Source organism: Mobula birostris, chromosome 29 (assembly GCF_030028105.1).
Source record: "Mobula birostris isolate sMobBir1 chromosome 29, sMobBir1.hap1, whole genome shotgun sequence".
Classification (NCBI taxonomy): Eukaryota; Metazoa; Chordata; class Chondrichthyes; order Myliobatiformes; family Myliobatidae; genus Mobula; species Mobula birostris.
Window position 1 is genome coordinate 17,188,316 of NC_092398.1, and position 22,057 is coordinate 17,210,372.

Here is a 22,057-nt window from a genome sequence, read left to right on the forward strand (position 1 = left end):
ACGCACACCAGGGCAGTACGATATGGAGAGCAAGCTATTGCCCATGCAGCAACCAACCCACTCTCCACGCAACTGAGGTATCGAAAGGTATGGCAGAGACTGATACTGTTTCGCACCTGCAGAGTCGCAGGGGTTGCTAGTCAGCATTGAACTCAAGGTTGGACTCAAGCTTCGGATCTTTCGTCAGTGTTTACTCCTGAAACATTACCATCAATGGATACAACCACAAGACTGCGGAGGATTGAGATCAGAGATTTCTTTCTTCTAGCTGAGTTGCCAGCCATGACATACGAGCTCCGTCTGCCAGCAGTGACTGGTTTTAAGGCGTTAGTAACCCGGATTTGTCCTTTCTGAATCAGTAAAAAAACGGTCCCGCTGGGCTTAATAACTAGGCCACGCGTGGAGGCCAGGAGCTGAATTTGGTTGTCAGAGGGTATTTGAAACCAACGCCATTGGGAGCATTTAATAGGTAGTGGGTGCTTATCCCCACTAAACCCCGCCAGATATGATGACCTTAAGCCAAAGAGAACGCTAAAATGCTCTATGAAAATAACAATAATACTGTTTTTACCTTCCTTACAAATCACAGCAGCATCTTTATAGTGTGCGCAGTCATGGGCTTCCCATCCGGCGAAGGAACAATACACAATAGAAGATTCACTTCCACTGCACGCGACATTGTCCATCCAAATTTTCCCGCTACCTTCCCCGAAGTACGCTCCTGACACCTCCTTTGCGCGAGAGCCGCAGCCCATCTGATTGCAGACAACCTTCGCCTCTTCCGGACCCCAATTGTTGTCGCAAACTGTTCCCCATGTCTCATTGTAATACACCTCCACTCTTCCCGAACAGGTGTCGCTGCCGTTTACCAGCCGCACCGCCGCATCTGAAACAACATTGAAAAAGTAGTTAGTTGAGACTCAAAGCATGATCTGTCATTTGTTATTATATGTTTGCTTCGGGTTGTCACGGAGAAGATAATCACCAGTTTGTAACAGAGCAAGTACATTTGGCTTCTTTTCATGTTATGTATTGAATTTCCTATAATGGTAATATCATGAAGTTTGATCGTAGGTTACTCCACACGAGTTATCAGGATCAGAATCAGATTTATTTTCACTAACGTATGTGACTTGAAATCAGTTATTTTGTGACAGTAGTGTGATGCAAATATACTGTACATTCATCGTCATTCAGCTGCCTTGCCTTTCGGCGTGGGCTATCACGTCTCTCCATCCATCACGGTCCCTGACCCTCCGAACTGTAGTTGTTGCCTCCCAAGTTTCTAACCGTGATGTTATTCCATCTGTCATTTTCAATCTCTGTCTGCATCTGCTTCTTTTTCCTTCCAGCCTTCTAGTTGTAATTAAATGTACTAATGCCTCTCTTCGCGTGATGTGCCCAAAGAATTTTGATTGCTGTTTTCTGATTTATTTTAAGTAATGTACGTTTTGTTTTCATTCTCTGTAGAACTTTTTCTTTGGTTATCCTGCCCGTATATGATATGCATAGAATTCTCCTGAGAAATCACATCTTTGCTGCATTGATTCTTTTTTCCATTGCATTTGTGATGTCCCATGACTCGCAGCCATACATCCATAGAGGAAGAATATAGCAGCTGAGAGCCTTGGGCAAGGTGTAGTACCTGTTTAGCCTCTCAATCAGGGTCACGTGAAGCCACGGTTTGCACGTGGTGGATGTTTTCTAAGCAGATTCTACAATTGGAATTTATGGTGGTAAAACTAAAAATCCTGGGCATATGGATCTGCTGATCAATGGCCAGGGTTACTTGTCCAGTATGGACACTGCAACTGAAGAAGGCAACCACTTCAGTACTCCTCCCTTGTACAATCATGAACTCAAATCAACTGTACATTACAAAGATAAAAAAGAAAAAAAACTCACGAAGTATCGTTCAGAAACTTGATAGCAGAGAGTAAGAAGACCCTTATGAATCGCTGAGCGTCGGTCTTCAGACTCCTGTACCGCCTCCCGAAGATAATAACGTTACAAAGTCATGCTCCAGATAATGAGGGCGCTCAGTGATGTATGCCGCCTTCTTGAAGATGTCCTCGATGGTGGGGAGCTTGTGCCCTTGATGCAGCTGGCTGAGTCTCAACGGTCTACCTAATTCTTTTCAAATGTGCGGATAAGCCATTGCTATGATATGGATTTTTTTACACAGCCTGAAACCTGCACTACACCTAAAATGTTTTTCTAGTTATGTGTACTATGAATATTCAGAATTAAAATTGAAAACTCGCACACTTTTGATTTTATTAATTTATTTATGGGCATGATAAAATACAGCACAACAAAGAAAATCCTTCACGGTTTGAAAACCTTTTCTCGACTGTTTTTATTCCGACTGCGTTGAGGCTCAAAATGCACGGGAGCATTTTGGTTACTGCAGAACTGCGCAAATAGAACAGATTCAGTCCACAACCTTCTGCAGCCTCTTGCTGTGGTCTGTTATGCAACCAGTTAAACTGTTCTCTGCCGCAAAGCTGAAGAATTTTGTAAGTCTCTTCTACTTCCTTTCAGTTATTTTTAAGTCCAACGTGCACTCAGTAGTCATTTTATTAGGGGCACTTTTAGGAAGACGTTATGTCTTCTAATGCTGTACCCAAACCATTTCAAGGTTTGAGTACTGTGCGCAAAAATATGCTCTTCTGCACACCACTGGTGTAACACGTGGTTATTTAAGTTACTGGCACCTTCCTGTCAACTTAAACCAGTGCGGCCATTCTCCTCTGACTTCTCTCATTAGCAAAGCATTTTGGCCCACTGAAACACCGTTCACTGGAATTATTTTTGTTTCTTTTTGTTTTCCATAGCATCTTCTGTCAACGCTAGATACCGTTGTGCGTGAAAATCACAGAAACAGTTGCAGACAGAGGTCAGGTTATTGGGTTATTTAGTAACCCAACAAAGTGGCTACTCAGTGCACTGCTCCTGTAGTAATAATAGCATTTTCCTGATTGCTTCTCAGTTGTCGTTATGTTTAGAGTATTAGTTTAGTTTTCTGGAAAAAAAATCTGAAAAAATAAATACACCACAAAATTCGTCATTGGCGTTTCTGAAGCACGTGAGTTAAACAGCAAGGAAAAAGTAGTACTTTACTGTGTAAAGGTGCAGACAGTCGGGTAGAGAAGGCATTAATTGCAGTTAATATAACATAGGCATAGTCACTGTTTGGGGTCGTTTGCAGTGTGCTGTATTATTTCGGTTTAATTAGCAACAATAGTGTTGATTTGCTTTTGGGTATCATCATCGCTTGGCCACAATGAAATGATTCACTAAAAAATCGGCTGTGTTAGCTGTCTCATCAAAGTGCTCGGAAGAGTCCAGGAATCCTAGCAATTCTTCACGTAAAGTCATCATTATCGTCATCATCATCATCATCATCATCATTTTATGTCTTGTCATATTACGTGGGTTATCATGGTCTTCCATTTGTCTTTTGCTTATTCTTTCCTCTATTCATGACCATGATTGTTCTTGGCACTTCCTTCTACAGAAGTGGATACCATTGCCTTCTGGGCAGCGACTTTACAAAGGCTCGGAAATCTGCAGGTGCTGGAAATGCAAGCAACACACACAAAATGCCTGAGCAACTCAGCGGGTCGGGCAGTATCTATGGAAAAGAGTAAACTGTCTTGATGAAGGGTCTCTGTCTGAAATGTCGACTCATTACTCTTTCCTATAGATGTTGTTTGCTCTGCTGTTCCTGCAGCATTTTGTGCATGTTGCAGCGATTTTACAAAATGGGTGACCCCAGCCATTATCAATACCCTTCAGCGACTGTCTGCTTGGCGTCAATGGCCTTATAACCAGTACCTGTGATATGCACCAGCTGCTCATGTACGACCATCCACCACCTGCTCCCAATGACTTTACGTGACCCCGATCTGAGCTCTAAGCAGGTGCTACGCCTTGTCTGGGTGTGACCTGCAGGCTAGCGGAGGGATGCAGAGCCTTACGCCTTCTTTGGCAAAGATATATAGCTACTTTGCCATACGTTATACTCAAACAACGAGGCGGAACAAGTGAAAGGAAGTGTATAGAAGGTTCCCCAACATCTATCACTATCACTAATGCTCCCAACTTAAATAAGTATCTCTTCAATCAAGTCCATGTCCATCGCTCCCCGACAGTGGCTGCATGGTTTGGCAGGAAGGTAATGAAGGCGTGCCTTTATTCGTGGAGGCACTGATTTCAAGTGTCAGGAAGTTAAGTTGCAGGCCGCACCAGAACTAATGTATTTAATTTTGATTTAATCACTGTGGAAAGAGCGTTGAAGATTTAGAGAGGTTCATCAGGATGCTGCCTGGATTGGAGAGCCTGTGTTATAAGGAGCTGATTGACAAACGTGTGTTTTCTCTGGAGCAGTGAAGGAACATGGCAGAATCGATAGAAGTACAAGTTTGCGAGAGCCATAAATGAGGTAGGGAGCCGGCATCTTCTTCCTAGAGTCAAAATATCATTTCAGGTGAGACGATGTAAGTTCAAATGAGATCAGCGGGACAATTCTTTATTCGCACACAGAGCTTGGTGTGTGCCTGGAATGCGCCGTCCCGATTGTTGATGGTGGGAGATACGATAAAAGGCTTTAATGAGATTCTAGTTAGGCAGAGGCATATGAAGATAACGGAAAGACACAGGCGTTTTGTCAGTAGAAGAGATCGGTTTAGTTAGGCATTTAATTACTAGTTTCAGCAGATCAGCACAACATCATGGTCGCAGGAGTTGTTTCTGTATTGCACTGTTCTATATTCTAAGGATATTATACACACCTGATTGGCAGGTCACGCCTGCATCTTCGTCGTGCTGGCAGTTGTTCACTCCCCATCCGCTGAAAGCGCAAGTTGAGAGAAAATCTTCATTCCCTTCGCACGCAACATCGTCCATCCAGATAGTCCCACAACCTGGTCCATAGTGCGTTCCTGGGTGCGCAGTCGCGGGGAAACCGCAGCCGAGTTGTCGGCAAACAACTGCAGCGTCTTCAGCTGACCAATCGTCGTCGCAGACTGTTCCCCACTCGTTATTGTAGCGGACCTCCAGTCGTCCGGAACAGCGATTTCTCCCGCCCACCAGTCTCAATTTCAAACCTGAAATGGAGTCATAGAATATCCGTTATAGAACAATAGAGCACAGATACAGCCCCTTCGGGACAATGACCTCATACTGACAATGATGACCACACATTTTTTCAATTTTCTGTGTTAAACACTTATCACTCCAGGACACTCCCTTCCACGTTTCCACTCAAGTGGTTTTTAATTCATGCTTCAACCACCTCCTTTGGGAGTTTATTCCATATAGTCACTAGGCTCGTTTTGAAAACATTGTCCTCCGGATTCCTTTCAAATCTTCCCCTTTTCACTCCGACTCTACGCCCCATAACTTGACTGAGGAAGAAGATCTGGGGACCCCCTGGTAGCGCAGTGGTCAGCACAATGTTTTTACAGGTCGGCGAGTCGGAGTTCAACACCTGCTCGGTTTGAAAGAAATGTGTACATTCCTTCGCATGAGAGAGTGTGTTTCCTACGGGTGCTCTGGTTTCCTCCCACAGTCCAAAGACGTAAGCGATGGTAGGTTAATTAGCCGATTTATTTAAATGTTTGTAAATAAATGATTAATATGCTTATTAGTAGTTAGTGTTCTCTGTCTCGCTTACCAAACCTGTGAATCTATTTCTACGTTACACTGGATTTAACAGAGAGCAATGGAGAGATCTCTACGGGTGATGGCTCAGGAATGGAGTGACTGAAGGACAGTGGTGCTGAAGCAAAGGAGCCCGACTGCGAAAGAAAGAGGGGTTGGAAATAGCACTAGCAACTCCATATGTAAAAACTCATAACTAGAGCAACGCCAACAGTATCTTCCAAGATCTCATCCCGGGAGCGCAAAGATCTTTGAAGGTACACTACACCTGGGGACATCTTCAAAGATTGGCCCAGGACAGAGATCTCCGGCGAGCTACTGTCGACTGTCTATGACCGTTTAAGGGTGATTTAAGTAAGTAAGTAACGGAATGATGCACCGGGAATGAGACCCTGGCTGGTCTATTTTAGGTGTGAACCTTCTGTTCCTTTACCTCACCCGTTTGCAGTTACACGTTGTAATGATGAGATATATTTCTATTGGTAATAAATTCGCTAAGAACTTTTTGAGCTTTAAATCTTAGCCTTTCCAACCTCTCCTTCTAGAACAAGCCCTCTAACCCAAGCAACATCTAGGAAAACGTTTCTGCTCCTTCTCCGAAATCTCCACATCCTTCCTCTAATCAGACGACTAAAAACGAAAGCAATACGCTACACGCAGCCTAACTTTGTGTTCAATGAAGCATGATCATCTATTCAACGTGATCATGGTCTCAAGTGCTCTTCAGTATCAGCTGCTCCATAATCCTCAGTCCCCAGGTCTCCAAAGTATTATTCTGTGCCATAAACATATCTAATGACATTGCATCCACTGCTCTCCAGGGGAGAGGATTTCAGATATCACTCTCATTTAAGAGCAGATTTTTTCCATGCCTTAACAAGTTTTATAACGAAGCGGCTCTTATCTTCTAACTGGGTTCCGTTGTTCGTCACTCTCAAATCAAAAACACGATTATATGACAATTGTTCTTACTTTGTGCGCTTAATATCGTGAAATGCTTCTTTTTTTCTGTATATTCACTTTAATTAGCCCAATTCATATTTTCAGTTTAGAACGTTTGAGGAAACGCTCCTCTCCTATCAGATTCCTTCTTCTCTAGCCATTGACGAGGTGGAGGGCGAAGGAGGGGTAAGGCGCTCTTTCCCTCTGTTAGCCTGCAGGTCTCTCTTGGACAAGGTGTAATACTTGAGTAGCCCTCCACCCCCACCCCCGTTCAAGGTCACGTAAAGCCATGGGACTAGGTGGTCGATGGTTGTATGAGCAGTTGGTGCATATCACAAGTCCAGGTTATGCGACCACTCATGTCAGGAAGGCAATCTCTGAAGGATACTGATAATGGCTGGGGACATACGTCTTGTAAAGACACTGTGCAGAAGAAGGCAATGCCAAAAAAAACCTGTAGGAAATAATTGCCGAGTACAATCATTGTCATGACACATCGAAGACCACGATCGCATGATTATGATGTTGATATTCTACATCTGTCTTCATTTAATAGCTTCTAGCTTTTACTCCTTCCCCTGTCTCCCTCTCCAACGTCTTTGTCGGGCTTTTTTCCGCTACCTTTCCAGTCCTGATGAAGTCTCTCCGCCGAGGTTTCATTCCTCTCCATAAATGCTGCCTTACTTATTGACGTTCCTCCAATAGTTTGAATGCATCACCCTGGGTGTTCAGTATCTGCATATTCTCTTTTGTTTATGAACAATAAACAATTTATGTATATAACGCGCTGTAAGGTTTCACTTCGATTGTAACGGTTTCCCTGTAGCAGCAATGTTTGGGTTATGGCTGGAGATACAGAATTCTAGACCCATGTTAGCCAATCAGGATTTTGTTGCCCTGTCTTGTCACTCTGGAAGCAGTGGATTTCGCGGGCTTTTGCCGGAGAGAGAGGGAGAGAGATGAAGAGAGAAGTAGCGGATGCATAGATTTGGTAGCCCGCCGGATGGGGTGGACTCGGAACGAGGGTCCGAAGGGTAGCGACGATCGGAGGAGGTCGATGGGGACCGATCGGCCTATGAATGAGCTTCAACTGTTTAAAAAGATTTGGGCCCTTTTTTTTTGTATTTCGTTTCTCTACTAACCATATAGTCAAAGTAAGAGTTATAAAACTTAATCGTTTAATCGCACATTGTGTACTGTTTGTTATTTCAGGGTACTGATTTGTAACAGGGGACACATCGCGCAGCATCCACCCAAATGAGATTTCTTAAGTTTGGCCGGGCAGTGGGTTATCATCCCATATATTTAGCCACTAGGCGAAGCGAGTGTCACAATTGTGGGGGCTATGTTCGGGATTGATTCCGTTGGATGCTGTGTGATTACCCTGAGCAATGAACCAGTGGGGCAGATACTTGTACTCCGGATGAATTGTTAATTCCACTGTTAAGTACTGTTAAATTTGCAATTGTGAGCGGAGGTTTGATAAAATGGCGGGTGCCTCTCTCGTTTTAATGCAGACCAGTGCTGAGGTAGCTTGGGCGGAGATTTCAAAGACAGGGTTCTATTATTTCTGAAGAGTGAGGGGAAGGAGTGGTCGGATTTGGAATGTCTAATTGGTCCACGTCCCCCAGTGAAGAGTGAGAATTCGGGGGTAGTATCCGCCCTTACTTCTCTGGCAAATAAATGGAAAATTCAGATTCAAAGTTCTAGCTATGGCAGGCTCCGCCTATTCTCTGGAATAACACCCACGTCTAAAGGAGAGGAGGAGTATGCGACGTGGGCGGAAATGACCTCTCAGTTGTTAGATAAGTGGCAGTGCTCGGATGGTAAAAGGCGACAGAGATTGGTGGAAAGTTTGAATAGGCGGGCCGCTGACGTTGTCAGAACTGTCAGGTTAAATTACCCAAACTCGAGGAAATCTGCAGATGCTGGAATTTCAAGCAATACACATAAAAGTTGCTGGTGAACGCAGCAGGCCAGGCAGCATCTCTAACTGACAGTTAGTCCCGACGAAGGGTCTCGGCTGAAACGTCGACTGTACCTCTTCCTAGAGATGCTGCCAGGCCTGCTGCGTTCACCAGCAACTTTTATGTGTGTAGGTTAAATTATCCTGTAGCGACAGCTGTCAATTATCTGCAAGCACTGGACAATGCTTTTGGTCCGACTGGGAGCCCAATGGAGCTCACGGTGGGGTTTCAGAACATGCGTCAGGAGAAGGGGGAGAAGCTTTTTGCATTTATTTTTCAGCTAGAGAGGCAGCTAAATTGCTTGCGGCGCAGAGGGTCATTCAGGCGGCTGAGGTGGATCAGTTAACAATGGACCAGATAGCCAGGGGTGCCCAGTCCCATGACCGGATTGCATGGGGTCTCCGACAATCTAATAAGACGCGCCCCCATCTAAATTTCGTTGAGCTGATCAGAGAGGTACGGGAAGAGGAGAACGCGGCAGAGGCGTGGGAGGACTCAGTCAGCAGTGTACAGTCCTCGGTGGTAGTCCGCTGCGGTGAAGTGACCACAGATAGCCGGGGAGCGGTAGAAGAGATTGTGGCGGAGTTGAGAACGGAGATACGTCGGCTGTTATCTGCTGGTGTGATCCCCCCCCCCCCCCCATATGATGGAGCTGATGGACGGGGTGGATTCCCCAATGGAACGAACAATGTAGAGGACTGCTGGCAGCAGGGGTCACGCCAGAAGGAGGTAGAGCCCCCGGGTACCTCCGCAGGGAGAGTCTTTGGGAAAACTCAGAGGAGACCCAGTGAGGGAACGGCCTGGTGTCTCTGGGGGAACACGTTCCCAGCAATGTACCGAGGAACTCCCGAAAGCAAAAGACCCTTTTCCTGAAGGCTTAATGGGACTACGCTCCGGTGTGTAGCTACGGATAGATGGTATTTACACTAAAGCCATAATCGACACAGAGTCTCAGGTCACGTTACCGTACCGTTCGTTTTACAATCGGTATCTGAAGCATTTACCCTTGACATTATTCAATGCACTGGATATTGTGGTCTCAATGCAGGTGATTATCCATACATCGGTTATTTGTCATTGAAACTGAAGTACTTGGAGGCTGATGTGGGAATGTCTAAGGTTTTTGATACAGTGGTGCTGGTTTGTCCGGACCCTGTTGAGACGGGCGGCGTTTTCATTCTGGTGGGGACCAAATCCCCTCTTGTGAAAAGGCTCATGGGGCCCTGCAGGGAGAAGGCAGGTGAGAGTTTTTTGGGGACATTGTCCGTGCCCACTCTCTCCTCTCTGCCTTCAACTCTCTCCCTCGGTTTTACACCCCGATCTGTCTCTGTGCCTGTCTACCACTATTGGTCTCCCTATATTCTCTCTCTCTCTCCCTCCCTCCCTCCTTCCATCTCTCACTTTCTCTCTCTGTCCCCTACCTCGCTCACTCCCTCTCTCTATCTCTCTGTCTATCTAACTCTGCCTTTATCTCTCTACCTCTGGTTTTGTGTGTGTGTGTGTGTGTGTGTGTGTGTGTGTGTGTGTGTTTCTACTGACAGGAGAAGGAGTCTAGGTGAGTTACTTGCGACATAAAGCTTCGGACAGATGGGGCTGGTCAACCGTGGTTGGCAGCTCATCTTGGAGACTAATACTCTGATCTCAAACCTTCCTTACTTTGCGGCTCTACCCATTCACGGTCAAGGCTAAGGAGTAAAACCCGAGAAACAATCCTGAAATTGGGATCCTAAGGCAGACCTACGAAGAATTCAACGCGGACTGGCCATTCCTACAAATCTGCTTGTGTCACACTATCAGTTTCAGCCACACCTTTGGAATCATCGTCCTTGGAGTGTAGTGGTGGTGGTGGTGGGAGTTGATGCTTCATGGACAATAGTTTGCTCTCGATATCGACTACGTTGGCAGCCAGAATGCAACGGACCTCGACCGATGCAGGTCCTCAGAATCCATGTTTGGAGATAACAGTTACATATCGCAATGTTCGATTATTGTTGCAGCTTCCTGATACCACTGTCAATGCTGCAATATTTAAAATCGAAACAGGATCCAGTGATTACAACGTCTTTACTGACTAGAGTCATGGAGTTAAGACTATAAGGTCAGAAATTGTAGCTGCAGAATTACGCCACCTGACTCTGCTCTGCCATTTCATCAGGGCTAATATACTTGCCCGCTCAGCCCCATACTCCAAGCCTCTCCACTTACTACACAAGAACCCATCAAACACCGCTTTAAAACATCCGATGACTTGGCCCCCACGGCCGTCTGTGGCAATAAATACAAGAGAATCAATAACCTTTGAATAAAGAAATTTCTCATCATCTCTAGTGCAATGAGATGACCTTTTCTTTCAAAAAGAACACAATTGCACATCAATACAGCGCAGATGCTAGCTAGATGGACACCGACCCAGATAGTGCTAACATGAAAATTTCGCACTGCGTCTTTTCAATCCTTGGCCAGACAATTGCTTCTTTAATCATGTTATGGCTTCTATCCCAACAAATTCTTCTGGCGGTTTATTGCTTATACTCACTACCCTCTCTGTGAAAGGTTGTTTCCCAGTTTCTTTTTAAATGTTTCTCCCTCATCCTAAACTGATGACGCCTTGTTTTACTCTGCCCGACCCTGCGAAAAAACAGTTATCATGCAGCTTTTCTAGGTCTCTCATAAATTTAATCTTCTGTAAACCCATTGCTCTTGATCCCACGTTCCATAGAACATAGAACATAGAATAGTACAGCACAGTACAGGCCCTTTGGCCCACAATGTTGTGCCGACCTTCAAACCCCGCCTCCCATATAAGCCCCCAACTTACATTACTCCATATACCTGTCTAGTAGTCTCTTAAACTTCACTATTGTATCTGCCTCCACCACTGACTCAGGCAGTGCACTGCACGCACCAACCATTCTCTGAGTAAAAAAAACTTCCTCTAATATCCCCTATGAATTTCCCACCCCTTACCTTAAAGCCATGTCCTCTTGTATTGAGCAGTGGTGCCCTGGAGAAGAGGGCTGGCTATCCACTCTATCTATTCCTCTTATTATCTTGTACACCTCTATCATGTCTCCTCTCATCCTCCTTCTCTCCAAAGAATAAAGCCCTAGCTCCCTGGATCTCTGATCATAATGCATACTCTCTAAACCAGGCAGCATCCTGGTAAATCTCCTCTGTACCCTTTCCAATGCTTCCACATCCTTCCTATGGGGAGGTGACCAGAACTGGACACAATGCTCTAAGTGTTGCCTAACCAGAGTTTTATAGAGTTGCATCATTACATCGCGGCTCTTAAACTCTATTCCTCAACTTATGAAAGCTAACACACCATAAGCTTTCTTAACTACCCTATCCACCTGTGAGGCAACTTTCAGGGATCTGTGGACATGTACCCCAAGATCTCTCTGCTCCTCCACACTACCAAGAATCTGCCATTTACTTTGTACTCTGCCTTGGAGTTTGTCCTTCCAAAGTGTACCACCTCATATTTCTCCGGGTTGAACTCCATCTGCCACTTCTCAGTTCACTTCTTCCTCCTATCAATGACTTTCTGCGATCTTTGACAATCCTCTACACTCTCTACAACACCACCAACCTTTGTGTCATCTGCAAACATGCCAACCCACCCTTCTACCCCCACATCCAGGTCGTTAATAAAAACCACGAAAAGTAGAGGTCTCAGAACAGAACCTTGTGGGACACCACTAGTCACAATCCTCCAATCTGAATGTACTCCCTCCACAACCACCCTCTGCCTTCTGCAGGCAAGCCAATTCTAAATCCACCTGGCCAAACTTCCCCGGATCCCATGCCTTCTAACTTTCTGAATAAGCCTACCGTTTGGAACCTTGTCAAATGCCTTACTAAAATCCACATAGATCACATCCACTGCACTACTCTCATCAAGATGCCTGGTCACCTTCTCAAAGAACTCTATCAGGCTTATTAGACACTATCTGCCCTTCACAAAGCCATGCTGACTGTCCTTGATCAGACCATGATTCCCTAAATGCCTATAGATCCTATCTCTAAGAATCTTTTCCAACAGCTTTCCCACCACAGACGTATGGCTCACTGGTCTATAATTACCCTGACTATCCCTACTAACTTTTATGAACAAGGGGACAGCATTCACCTCCCTACAATCCTCCGGTATCATTTCCGTGGACAACGAGAACATAAAGATCCTAGTCAGAGGCTGAGCAATCACTTCTCCCGCCTCGTGGAGCAGCCTAGGGAATATTCCGTCAGGCCCCGGGGACTTACCTGTCCTAAAGTATTTTAACAACTCCAACACCTCCTCTCCCTTAATATCAACATACTCCAGAACATCAACCTCACTCACATTGTCCTCACCATCATCAAGTTCCCTCGCATTTGGTGAATACCGAAGAGAAGTATTCATTGAGGACCTTGCTCACTTCCACAGCCTCCAGGCACACCTTCCCACCTTTATCTCTAATCGGTCCTACCTTCACTCCTGTCATCCTTTTTTTCTTCCCATAATTGAAGAATGACTTGGGGTTTTCCTTTGCCCTACTCACCAAGGTCTCCTCATGCCCCCTTCATGCTCTTCTCAGACCCTACTTAAGCTCCTTTCTTGATTCCCTATATTCCTCAATAGACCCATCTGATCCTTGCTTCCTAAACATCATGTATGCTGCCTTCTTCCACCTGACTAGATATTCCATCTCACTTGTCACCCATGGTTCCTTCACCCTACCGTTCTTTATCTTGCTCACCGGACAAATTTATCCCTCACATCCCGCAAGATATCTCTAAACATCCACCACATGTCCATAGTACATTTCCCTGCAAAAACATCATCCCAATTCACACCCGCAAGTTCTAGCCGTATAGCCTCATAATTTCCCTTTCCCCAATTAAAAATTTTCCTGTTCTCTCTGATTCTATCCTTTTCCATGATAATGCTGAAGGCCAGGGAGCGTTGGTCACTGTCCCCAAGATGCTCACCCACTGAGAGATCTGTGACCTGAACCGGTTCATTACCTAGTACTTGATCTAGTATGGCATTCCCCCTGGTCGGCCTGTCCACACACTTAACAAACTCTGCCCCATCGAAACCCTTGGAACTAATCAGGTGCCAATCAATATTAGGGAAGTTAAAGTCACCCATGATAACAACCCTGTTATTTTTGCACCTTTCCAAAATCTGCCTCCCAATCTGCTCCTCTGTATCTCTGCTGCTACCAGGGGGCCTATAGAATACCCCAATAGAGTAACTGCTCCCTTCCTGTTCCTGACTTCCACCCATATTGACTCAAAAGAGGATTCTGCTACATTACCCAGCCTTTCTGTAGCTGTAATATTATCCCTGACCAGTAATACCACCCCTCCTCCTCATTTTCCGCCCTCTCTATACCTTTTAAAGCACTGAAATCCAGTAATATTGAGAATCCATTCCTGCCCTGGTGCCAACCAAGTCTCTGTAATGGCCAGTAAATCATAATTCCATGTATGTTTCCAAGCTCTCAGTTCATCACATTTGTTCCAGATGCTTACTGCATTGAGGTACACACTTTTCAGCCCTTCTACCTTACTATCTTTCCAATGAAGCCAGGCCAACGTTGTCCTTTAAGTCCAAGGCTTCATGCCTCGGTAATGCCCTCGTCAGTTTGCTCTGCAGTCGCTCCAATTTAATCACATCTTTTGTATAATACCGCAATTATACAAAACTGCGTAGCCTCACCAAAGGCTAAAATTTACCTCTCTATCTATGTCTGGCTTCTCCCCGCTACCTTTCCAGTCCTAATGAAGTCTCTCCACCTAAAACGCTGATGCTTCAATCCTCTCCATAAACGCTGCCTTACTTCCTGATGTTCCTCCAATATTTTGTATGTATCACTCTGGATTTACAGCATCTGCATATTCGCTTTGCTTTATGGAACAATAAACAAGTTATAGATACTGTATCGTCGCCTATTCTATAGGCATCCGTTAGTCTCATGAGACCATGGTTTTGTGCCCTTGGAAGGTTTCCAGGGCACAGGCCTGGGCAAGGTTGTATGGAAGACCAGCAGTTGACCATGCTGCAAGTCTCCGCTCTCCACGCCACCAATGTTGTCAAAGGGAAGGACATTAGGACCCATATAGCTTGGCACCTGTGCCGTCACAGAGTAATGTGTGGTTAGATGCCTTGCTCGCGGACACACAGGCTACCTCAGCCAAGTCTCGAACTAGCGACCTTCAAACCATTAGACGAACGCCTTAACCACTTGGCCACGCACCTATTCTGGAGTAAAGTTCGAACAGCGTTTCTGTTGAACGTGGAAATGCTTCTCGTGAAAGAAAGAACGTTTTTCAACAATACTCATACCTGGTTGGCAGACAACACCAGCATCTTCCTCGTGATTGCAATTGTGGTTTTCCCAGCCGCCGAACGAACAGGCCGACAGGAAGGATTCTGTCCCGCTACAGGCAGCATTGTCCATCAGAATCTTCCCTGTACCTGGTCCAAATTTTCTAGAGGAGTGTGTTGACACGGCAAGACCACACCCCAGTTGACGGCACACAACCCGCGCGTCATCCAAGGACCAGTCATCATCGCAGACCGTTCCCCACGTTCCATTGTAGTTTATTTCCACTCTTCCTGAACAGTAGCCATCTCCGTTCACCAATCGCACCACAGGCACTGAAATGAAATTCAAACAATCATTAATTTTGTATTTGGTCCCCTCTCTCTGCCCACTCTCTCCATCTCCCGTTTCTGCCTTCACCTATCTACCCTACCTTGGTTTTACGCCCCTATCTGTCTCTGTGTCTGTCTATCACGACGGATCTGCCTATTCTTTCTCTCTCTCTCTCTCTATAACACACCCCGCCCACCTCGCTCACACCCTCTCTCTATCTCTCTACCTCTGTCTTTATCTCTCTCCCTCTGCTTGTGTGTGTGTGTGTGTGTGTGTGTGTGTGTGTGTGTGTGTGTGTGTGTGTGTGTGTGTGTTGCGGGGTGGGGTTGCATCCGTGAGATAGCTAGATAGAAGAAAGTTGAGATAGCAAAGTAAGTTCCCACTCAATATTAAACACTGCCAATGGCGTGCATCTGGAGATGGCGCTGACAAGCAAGCTGAGCTTCTGGCATTGATATGTGTTCTAGCTACAACACCCAATAGAACAGTTTCTACCTAAAGAAGAAGGGGTCTAGGCGAGTTACTTGCGATATGAAACCAGTTGCTTCTGACAGATGAGCTGGTCAACTATGGTTGGCAGCTCACCTTGGAGACTAAAACTCCCTTAATATCAATATGCTCCAGAACATCAACCTCACTCACATTGTCCTCACCATCATCAAGTTCCCTCTCATTTGGTGAATACCGAAGAGAAGTATTCATTGAGGACCTTGCTCACTTCCACATCCTCCAGGTACACCTTTCCACCTTTATCTCTAATCAGTCCTACCTTCACTCCTGTCATCCTTTTTTTCTTCACATAATTGAAGAAAGCCTTGGGGTTTTCCTTTGCCCTACACACCAAGGCCTTCTCATGTCCCCTTCATGCTCTTCGCGACCCTTCTTAAGCTCCTTTCTTGTTTCCCTATATTCCTCAATAGACCCATCTGATCCTTGCTTCCTAAACCTCATGTATGCTGCCTTCTTCCACCTGACTAGATTTTCCAGCTCACTTGTCACTCATGGTTCCTTCACCCTACCGTTCTTTATCATGCTCACCAGGACAAATTTATCCCTAACATCCCGCAAGAGATCTCTAAACATCGACCACATGTCCATAGTACATTTCCCTGCAAAAACATCATCCCAATTCACACCAGCAAGTTCTAGCCTCATAGCCTCATAATTTGCCTTTCCCCAATTAAATATTTCCTGTCCTCTCTGATTCTATCCTTTTCCATGATAATGCTGAAGGCCAGGGAGCGGTGGTCACTGTCCCCAAGGTGCTCACCCACTGAGAGATCTGTGACCTGACCCGGTTCATTACCTAGTACTTGACCTAGTATGGCATTCCCCCTGGTCGGCCTGTCCACACACTTAACAAACTCTGCCCCATCTAAACCCTTGGAACTAATCAGGTGCCAATCAATATTAGGGAAGTTAAAGTCACCCATGTTAATAACCCTGTTATTTTTGCACCTTTCCAAAATCTGCCTCCCAATCTGCTCCTCTGTATCTCTGCTGCTACCACGGGGCCTATAGAATAGCCCCAATAGAGTAACTGCTCCCTTCCTGTTCCTGACTTCCACCCATATTGACTCAAAAGAGGATTCTGCTACATTACCCACCCTTTCTGTAGCTGTAATAGTATCCCTGACCAGTCATGCCACCCCTCCTCCCCATTTTCCACCCTCGCTATCCCTTTTAAAGCACTGAAATCCAGTAATATTGAGAATCCATTCCTGCCCTGGTGCCAGCCAAGTCTCTGTAATGGCCAGTACATCATAATTCCATGTATGTTTCCAAGCTCTCAGTTCATCACCTTTGTTCCAGATGCTTCTTGCATTGAGGTACACACATTTCAGCTCTTCTACCTTACTATCTTTCCAATGAAGCCAGGCCAACGTTGTCCTTTAAGTCCAAGGCTTCATGCCGAGGTAATGCCCTCGTCAGTTTGCTCTGCAGTCGCTCCAATTTAATCATATCTTTTATATAATACCGCAATTATACAAAACTGTGTGGCCTCACCAACGCCTAGAATTTACCTCTCTATCTATGTCTGGCTTCTCCCCACTACCTTTCCAGTTCCAATGAAGTCTCTCCACCTAAAACGCTGATGCTTCAATCCTCTCCATAAATGCTGCCTAACTTCCTGATGTTCCTCCAATATTTTGTATGTATCACTCCGGATTTTCAGCATCTGCATATTCGCTTTGGTTTATGGAACAATAAACAAGTTATAGATACTGTATCGTCGCCTATTCTATAGGCATCCGTTAGTCTCATGAGACCATGGTTTTGTGCCCTTGGAAGGTTTCCCGGGCACAGGCCTGGGCAAGGTTGTATGGAAGACCAGCAGTTGACCATGCTGCAAGTCTCCGCTCTCCACGCCACCGATGTTGTCAAAGGGAAGGACAGTAGGACCCATACAGCTTGGCACCGGTGTCGTCGCAGAGTAATGTGTGGTTAGATGCCTTGCTCATGGACACACACGCTACCTCAGCCAAGGTTCGAACTAGCGACCTTCAAACCATTGGACGAACACCTTAACCACCTGGCCACGCACCTATTATGGAGTAAAGTTCGAACAGCGTTTCTGTTGAACGTGGAAATGCTTCTGCTGAAGGAAAGAAGGTTGTTCAACAATACTCATACCTGGTTGGCAGACAACACCAGCATCTTCCTCGTGATTGCAATTGTGGTTTTCCCAGCCGCCGAAGGAACAGGCCGACAGGAAGGATTCTGTCCCGTTACAGGCAACGTTGTCCATCAGAATCTTCCCTGTACCTGGCCCGAATTTGCTAGAGGAGTCTGTTGACACGGCAAGACCACACCCCAGCTGACGGCACACAACCCGCGCGTCATCCAAGGACCAGTTATCATCGCAGACCGTTCCCCACGTTCCATTGTAGTTTATTTCCACTCTTCCTGAACAGTAGCCATCTCCGTTCACCAATCGCACCGCAGGCACTGAAATGAAATTCAAACAAACATTAATTTTGTATTTAGTTCCCTCTGTCTGCCCACTCTCTCCAGCTCCCTTTCTGCCTTCACCTATCTACCCTACCTCGGTTTTACGCCCCGATCTGTCTCTGTGTCTGTCTATCACCACCGATCTGCCTATTCTTTCTCTCTCTCTCTCTCTCTATACACACACCCGCCACCCCACCACCTCGCTCACTCCCTCTCTCTATCTCTCTACCTCTGTCTTTATCTCTCTCCCTCTGCTTGTGTGTGTGTGTGTGTGTGTGTGTGTCTGCGCGCACTTTGCGGGGGTGGGGTTGCATCCATGAGATAGCTAGATAGAAGAAAGTTGAGATAGAAAGATAAGTTCCCGCTAATTATTAAACACTGCCAATGGCGTGCATCTGGAGATGGCGCTGACAAGCAAGCCGAGCTTCTGGCATTGATATGTGTTCTAGCTACAACACCCGATAGAACAGTTTCTATGGAAAGGAGAAGTGGTCTAGGAGAGTTACTTGCGATATAAAACCAGTTGCTTCGGACTGCTGAGCTGGTCAACTGTGGTTGGCAGCTCACATTGGAGACTAAAATCCTGATCTAAAACCTTCCCTGCTTTGCGGCCATACCCAATTGCTGTCAAGGCTTCAGGAGTAAAACTCAAGGAGCAATCCTGAAATTGAGATCCTAAGGCAGACCTACGAGGAATTCAACGCTGACTGATCATTTCAGCAAAGCTGTTGGTATCAAACAGGCAGTTTTTGCCACACCTTTGGATTCATCGTCCTTGGAGCGTAGTGGTGTTGCTGGGGGTGGGGGTTGCTGCTTCATGGACAACAGTTTGCTCTCGATATCGACTACGTTGCAACCAGAATGCAATGTGTATGGTCGACCTCGACCGATGCAGGTCCTCATAATCGATATTTCGAGATAACAGTTACATATCGCAATGTTCGATTATTGTTGCTGCTTCCTGATACCACTGTCAATGCTGCGATATTTAAAATCGAAACAGGATCCGGTGATTACAAAGTCTTTACTGACTAGAATCATGGAGTTAAGACTATAAGGTCAGAAATTGTAGCTGCAGAAATACGCCACTCGGCTCTGCTCTGCCATTTCATCAGGGCTAATATACTTGCCCGCTCAGACCCATACTCCAAGCCTCTCCACTTACTACTCACGAACCCATCAACCACCGCTTTAAAACATCCGATGACTTGGCCCCCATGGCCGTCTGTGGCAATAAATACAAGAGATTCAACAACCTTTGAATAAAGAAATTTCTCATCATCTCTAGTGCAATGAGATGACCTTTTATTTCAAAAAGAACACAATTGCACATCAATACAGCGCAGATGCTAGCTAGATGGACACCGACCCAGATAGTGCTAACATGAAAATTTCACACTGCGTCTTTTCAATCCTTGGCCAGACAATTGCTTCTTTAATCATGTTATGGCTTCCATTCCAATAACTTCTTCTGGCGGTTCATTGCATATACTCACTACCCTCTCCGTGAAAGGTTGTTTCTCAGTTTCTTTTTAAATGTTTCTCTCTCATCGTAAACTGATGACGCCTTGTTTTACTCTGCCCGACCCTGCGAAAAAACAGTTATCATATAGCTTTTCTTGGTCTCTCATAATTTTAATCGTCTGTAAACCCATTGCTCTTGATCCCACGTTCCATAAAACATAGAACATAGAATAGTACAGCACAGTACAGGGCCTTCGGCCCACAATGTTGTGCCGACCCTCAAACCCCGCCTCCCATATAAGCCCCCACCTTAAATTCCTCCATATACCTGTCTGGTAGTCTCTTAAACTTCACTATTGTATCTGCCTCCACCACTGACTCAGGCAGTGCATTGCACGCACCAATCACTCTCTGAGTAAAAAAACCTTCCTCTAATATTCCCCTTGAACTTCCCACCCCTTACCTTAAAGCCATGTCCTCTTGTATTGAGCAGTGGTGCCCTGGGGAAGAGGGCTGGCTATCGACTCTATCTATTCCTCTTATTATCTTGTACACCTCTATCATGTCTCCTCTCATCCTCCTTCTCTCCAAAGAGTAAAGCCCTAGCTCCCTTAATCTCTGATCATAATGCATACATTCCAAACCAGGCAGCATCCTGGTAAATCTCCTCTTTACTCTTTCTAATGCTTCCACATCCTTCCTATAGGAAGGTGACCAGAACTGGACACAATACTTTAAGTGTGGCCAAACCAGAGTTTTACAGAGTTGCATCATTACATCGCGACTCTTAAACTCTATTCCTCGACTTATGAAAGCTACCAACCCATAAGTTTTCTTAACTACCCTATCCACCTGTGAGGCAACTTTCAGGGATCTGTGGACATGTACCCCAAGATCTCTCTGCTCCTCCACACTACCAAGAATCCTGCCAATTACTTTGTACTCTGCCTTGGTGTTTGTCCTTCCAAAGTGTACCATCTCATATTTCACCGGGTTGAACTCCATCTGCCACTTCTTAGTCCACTTCTTCATCCTATCAATGTCCCTCTGCAATCTTTGACAATCCTCTGCACTATGTACAGCACCACCAACCTTTGTGTCGTCTGCAAACTTGCCAACCCACCCTTCTACCCCCACATCCAGGTCATTAATAAAAACCACGAAAAGTAGAGGTCTCAGAACAGAACCTTGTGGGACACTACTAGTCACAAACCTCCAATCTGAATGTACTCCCTCCACAACCACCCTCTGCCTTCTGCAGGCAAGCTAATTCTGAAACCACCTGGTCAAACTTCCCTGGATCCCATGCCTTCTAATTTTCTGAATAAGCCTACCGTGTGGAACCTTGTCAAATTCCTTACTAAAATCCATATAGATCACATCCACTGCACTACCCTCATCAATATGCCTGGTCACCTCCCTAAAGAACTCTATCAGGCTTGTTAGACACGATCTGCCCTTCACAAAGCCATGCTGACTGTCCTTGATCAGACCATGATTCTATAAATGCCTATAGATCCTATCTCTAAGAATCTTTTCCAACAGCTTTCCCATCACAGATGTAAGGCTCACTGGTCTATAATTACCCTGACTATCCCTACTAACTTTTTTGAACAAGGGGACAGCATTCGCCTCCCTACAATCCTCCGGTACCATTCCCGTGGACAACGAGAACATAAAGATCCTAGCCAGAGGCTGAGCAATCTTTTCTCTCACCTCTTGGAGCAGCCTGGGGAATATTCCTTCAGGCCCCGGCGACTTGCCTGTCCTAACGTATTTTAACAACTTCAACACCTCCGCTCTCTACCCGCTCTCTCCATCTCCCGTTTCTGCCTTCACCTATCTAACCTACCTCGGTTTTAGGCCCCTATATGTCTCTGTGTCTGTCTATCACGACCGATCTGCCTATTCTTTCTTTCTCTCTCTCTCTCTCTCTCTCTACCCACACCTCCCGCCCCAACCTCGCTCACTCCGTCTCTCTACCTCTGTCTTTATCTCTCTTTTGCGGGGGTGGGCTTGCATCAGTGAGATAGCTAGATAGAAGAAAGTTGAGATATAAAAATAAGTTCCAGCAAATTATTAAACATTGCCAATGGCGTGCATCTGGAGATGGTGCTGACAAGCAAGCCGAGCTTCTGGCATTGATATGTGTTCTAGCTACAACACCCGATAGAACAGTTTCTACCGAAAGGAGAAGGGGTCTAGGCGAGTTACTTGCGATATGAAACCAGCTGCTTCGGGCAGATGAGCTGGTCAACTGTAGTTTGCAGCTCACCTTGCAGATTAAAACTCCCTTAATATCAACACGCTCCAGAACATCAACCTCACTCACATTGTCCTCACCATCATCAAGTTGCCTCTCATTTGGTGAATACCGAAGAGAAGTATTCATTGAGGACCTTGCTCACTTCCACA

The 22,057-nt window shown here is 45.6% G+C and overlaps 1 protein-coding gene across 1 annotated transcript in view; it reads right to left on the reverse strand.

Annotated features, from left to right (window-relative positions):
• Positions 1–22,057, reverse strand: part of LOC140189902 (scavenger receptor cysteine-rich domain-containing protein DMBT1-like) — a 46,537-nt gene that overhangs the window by 16,356 nt on the left and 8,124 nt on the right. Inside the window, exons 4-7 of the mRNA XM_072246242.1 lie at positions 17,861–18,175; positions 14,914–15,228; positions 4,797–5,111; positions 572–886 (exon numbers count right to left, since the gene is read on the reverse strand). Of these exons, the coding sequence (XP_072102343.1) occupies positions 572–886; positions 4,797–5,111; positions 14,914–15,228; positions 17,861–18,175 (1,260 nt within the window). The remainder of the gene's footprint in view (positions 1–571; positions 887–4,796; positions 5,112–14,913; positions 15,229–17,860; positions 18,176–22,057) is intronic.